General features: G+C 33.5%; 1 protein-coding gene across 1 annotated transcript; it reads right to left on the bottom strand.

Moving 5' to 3' along the window:
- Positions 1 to 3,377: 3,377 nt before the first annotated feature.
- On the bottom strand, positions 3,378 to 4,036 carry LOC124885421 (pre-mRNA cleavage factor Im 25 kDa subunit 2-like; the record flags this gene model as incomplete). The annotated part of the gene is given in 1 exon segment (XM_047404675.1): positions 3,378 to 4,036. A coding segment is annotated over 1 exon segment (75 nt), but the record flags the coding sequence as incomplete, so codon positions are not given.
- Positions 4,037 to 4,539: the final 503 nt, after the last annotated feature.

A 4,539-nucleotide genomic window follows, 5' to 3' on the forward strand; every position in this document is an offset into this window, starting at 1 on the left:
TCACCGAGGACATGACCCTAGATAGGAAGGTCTGGAGGACGCGAATTACGGCAGAGGACTAAGGTCAGTTTGGGTCGCTAGTGTAGGGAATTACTTGGTGGGGGTTTTATTCTTGTTATGATTCCGTATTCCGTGTTCCGTGTTCCATGTTCTATTACGAATCTGTGTGCTTTCCTCTGCTTTCCTCTGTTTTATATTACTTATGGGTGCCATATTTATGTAATGTAATCTGCTTCTGGGCTTTACTATGTGTTTGTGTGGTATCTCGTGCCTTGAGCCGGGGGTCTATCGGAAACAACCTTTCTACTTCTTCGGAGGTAGAGGTATGGACTGCGTACATCTTACCCCCAGACCCCACTAGGTGGGAATACACTGGGTTTGTTGTTGTTGTTATATATATATGTGTGTGTGATATACATAAAATGCAGGTGATATAGTTTGTGGTTGTCACATGTATTCACCGTATGTCAAGTGTATGTTTTATGTATAAATTAACATATATACACCATTGAATGATACACAATGAACATATATATCATAATTAATTTTAACGGCAAGATTATTTTTTTACCTGGAACAATTTGATACCAATTGACTAAATTGGTAGAGAACGAATGGCAATTTTGGGGGTCATGAGTCAAAGGGCTAAGTATTTCGCTTCCGTTCTCATTTTTATGAAATATATCGAGATTTTTTTTATTGTATCTCAAAATATAGCAGAGTATATGTATTTATGTGCATATAATTATCTCATTATAACTGAATATCATGCTAATGCAATATGAGTGTAACATGTGTATATGCATGTGTTGCTAGCTGTTTATGTATATGTCTTTTCAAAGTGGCCAAAGGCATCGATAATCACTCAAACTTGTCGCCAAAATTCACTTAGGCCATCGATAATCACTCAAACTTGTCGCCAAAATTCACTTAAACACCTAAACTAAAGTCTGTTCCTATCAGGCCCCTAAACCTCCCACATTTTGTTCTAATTAAGCATTTTTTGCCTACATGGTACTGCACGTATTTTTCACTCACTAGAGGCGCGTGAAGCATGATTTTTTGCCTAAATAACAAATAAAAACGTGTAAATGGCACTATCGGCTCAAATTTTTTTAATAATAGAATAAATAATATTTTTAATTAAAAAACTTATATTTAAATTATTTTATTAATTTTAATTATTATAACTTCTTAATTATTTTTTTAAAAAAGAAACACCCCCCTGTTCGTCGTCTTCTTCACACCCACCCACCCCATCGTCTTCTTCAAAAAAAGTCATCGTCTTCTTCTTATCTTCTTCCTCTCCATCTTCTTGATCCCACTACAAGTCATCCAAAACGCAAATCAATTTCCCTTCTTTAATTCATCAATTTCCAATTATGAAACTCATAATCAAGAATCTTCGAACTAATTTTTTTTTCTTTTAAAGTTCAGCTTCTTTAATTCAGTTCAACTTTTTTTTTCCATGGCTTCCACCATACAAAACTCCACATTCAAACCCCATTTCATTACACTCACCTTAAACCAACAAAAATCTAACAACAAAAACAAAAAAATTACAACCTTTGACAAGAAAAAACAAGTTACTGTTGACTATGATAAAGGGAGACACAAACTAACTCTAAAAATCAATGGATTTCGCAAATCTGATTTGCCTAAACACTAACTTTTACGCGTCGAATTTCAGTTAAGAGTGATTTTTTTGGATTGATAGATTATGTAGCCTTTGACAATTTTTTGAAATAACCCAACTGAATCTGAGTTCATATTGCTAGCTACAGAAGGAAGAACGAGACTCGCTGGAAGAAATAGAGAACGAGACTCGCCAGAATAATATCCTCGAAAATGAAGTGAAAATGGAGAAGAGTGAGGATGGAGAAAAGAGTGAAGATGGAGAAGGGTTTATTTTTTTAATTTAAAATAATTTTTTTAATTTAATATATTCTAAAATAATTTTTATACTCATATAGCCATGTGTCATTATTTTATTTGTCAAATTGTCACATCACCGCGAGTGTAATTCACACACTTTAAATTTATAATTAATTGTCAAAAAAAACCCAATTGGAACAAAATATGAGAGATTTAGAAACCTGATAGGAACAGACCTTAGTTGAGGGTTCTAAGTAAATTTTGACAACAAGTTTGAGTGTCTATCGATGCCTTTACCCTTTCAAAGCAGAAACCAAATGTATATGTGGCGAACTGATATATATGATATATGTGTGGGTAGTGGCAACTAGAATCTTTAGATACACAAGACGTATATAAAATTATATAATCTTGCCATGCCATGTAAATTTTTTAAATACCACTACAAAGAGTAATACATGAACCCATGGGTAGTGGCAACTAGTATCTTAAGATACACAAAGACGTATATAAAATTATATAATCTTGCCATGTCATGTAAATTTTTAAATACCACTACAAAGAGTAATACATGAACCCATATAAATCCCACTAAAACATTAAACCTGGTGTAGTTAGATCGAGTAATTTTCCTCTCTTTTTTTTTTTTTTTCTAAAAATTACACAAATACACAACTTATGTTTCCAATATTATAAAAAATCTCAACTCCCTAAACATATTATAAAAATCTCAACATATACACAGAATACTATGTATATGTTGACTATATTATGTGTATTAATAGAAAAACAGAGTAAAGTAATTAAAAAAGTGGAAGAGAGTGTAATAACTTCCAAAAGATTATATTTATGTTATTCATACTTTTTTTTTCCTTCCTTTTGTATTAGCTCAAGGAACCCTCAATCTAACCAATGAAACTAGCAGGCTGACTGAAGTTGGGCTAAAAAGGCTGAGTCAGAAATGAGCTAGGCTAACACGCTTCCATCTCTAATCTCTAAAAAGCCTGTGTTCCAAAAGTGTTCGGTCTTAAACTTTTCTCCTGAAATGTCCAATCATGAACTTTTATCTCCAACATGTGTTGTCTTCAATTTTTGTCACCCCCAAAAAAGTTTTTAACATTTGCCTGACAAAACTTGTGGACAATTAAGCAAATTCACTACCTTAAAATATCCTGAACATCTACCTTATGAGCAAAAGTTACAACATCAGCCTTATGGATAACATTTATGAAGAGGGGTAAAAAATCAGAACCACCCCTTATGAATGTCATTTTTATAAGACATTTTTTATGGGGGGACAATATCAAGACAAACCAATTTTGGAGCAATTTCTTTAACCTAAATTCACATAGGACAACCTAGAATTCCTCACTTCACTTTTTAGTGATCACAAAAACTTCTCTATCTTCAAAAGGTAAGGATAAAATCTGTACACACCATCCCAATCCACTTCTGGTTCTGGGATTACCATGCTACTACTTAATGATCACTTCAACCAAGTCTAGAAAGTAACTGTTTTTTTCAAATATGTAGATTTACAGGTTAAATCCAAAGTGATACAAGCTGCAAAATTTCGGTATTCCATAATGAAACATTTTTGACATCATGGGCTAGAAACAAAATTGTCTCGCACATGAGACCAGAAGAAACTAGAATACCTACATTTTTCCCCACATGAACACAAACTCCTACCAAGACAATAAGATGAGAACAGCAAGAACAGCACCGCTTTCAAACGCGATTCGGCAAGGAAGATCACTTAGATTGCTACTTTTACGAGCCTCTCGGAACAAAAGAAACCTAGCAACCCTATGTCAATGATCAACAAGCAACAACACAAATATGGCAACATTGTACCCTGCAAAGTTGCAAGTTACCAGGCTTTCGTACTGTACCTGTCTTTGTAGCAATCCAAAAGAAGCCATTTAACACAAATAATCAGATGAATGTCATATATCTGTGTATTGTATAAAAGTGAATCGAGTCATGGAGTAGGTCTTGGTCATCCTCAAAATATGGGAACCCAATTAAATCTATTGGATGTCATTTTTATCCCGGAGGAGCACTTTAATGTCCATCTACTATCCTATTGATGGATCATGTTGAACTGGAATCTGGAAAGCTGCTGAGGAATTGTAGATATTACAGGTCCATATCTCTGCCATGATAAGATCATCAGTATGATGAGAGAATTATAATGATGGTCATATAAATGAATAGTGCTCGCAGGCTAAGTTGCTCGGACTTGGGTGCGGGTATCTGAGACGAGTGCGGATCCGAGAGTCGGATTCGTCAAAATATAAATTTTAAGATTCGAGAGTGTGAATCCGAGTGTGGATACGGGTGCGGGGATACGGTTAAAAAAATTAAATATTACAAATATTGAGTTATAAATCAATTTAATTTTCCTTCACACATAGGGATTAATATTATGATTTATTTATTTTAGGTAGTTTACTAATTTTAGTTACTTTTGTCTTTAATTTTACTTTTCAATTAGGAGTAGTATTAATGTTAGGAACTTTTTCCCAAAATTTTAACTTACATTTATTTTCCAAATATTGATATAAATTATTTTTATATCATAAAAAAGTTATAATAAAAAAACATAAGAACAGACATGCAGTAAACTTATGTTGCTCGGCATGTGTAAACCGACATAAC

Source organism: Capsicum annuum, unplaced genomic scaffold, assembly GCF_002878395.1.
Source record: "Capsicum annuum cultivar UCD-10X-F1 unplaced genomic scaffold, UCD10Xv1.1 ctg65961, whole genome shotgun sequence".
NCBI classification, from domain to species: Eukaryota; Viridiplantae; Streptophyta; class Magnoliopsida; order Solanales; family Solanaceae; genus Capsicum; species Capsicum annuum.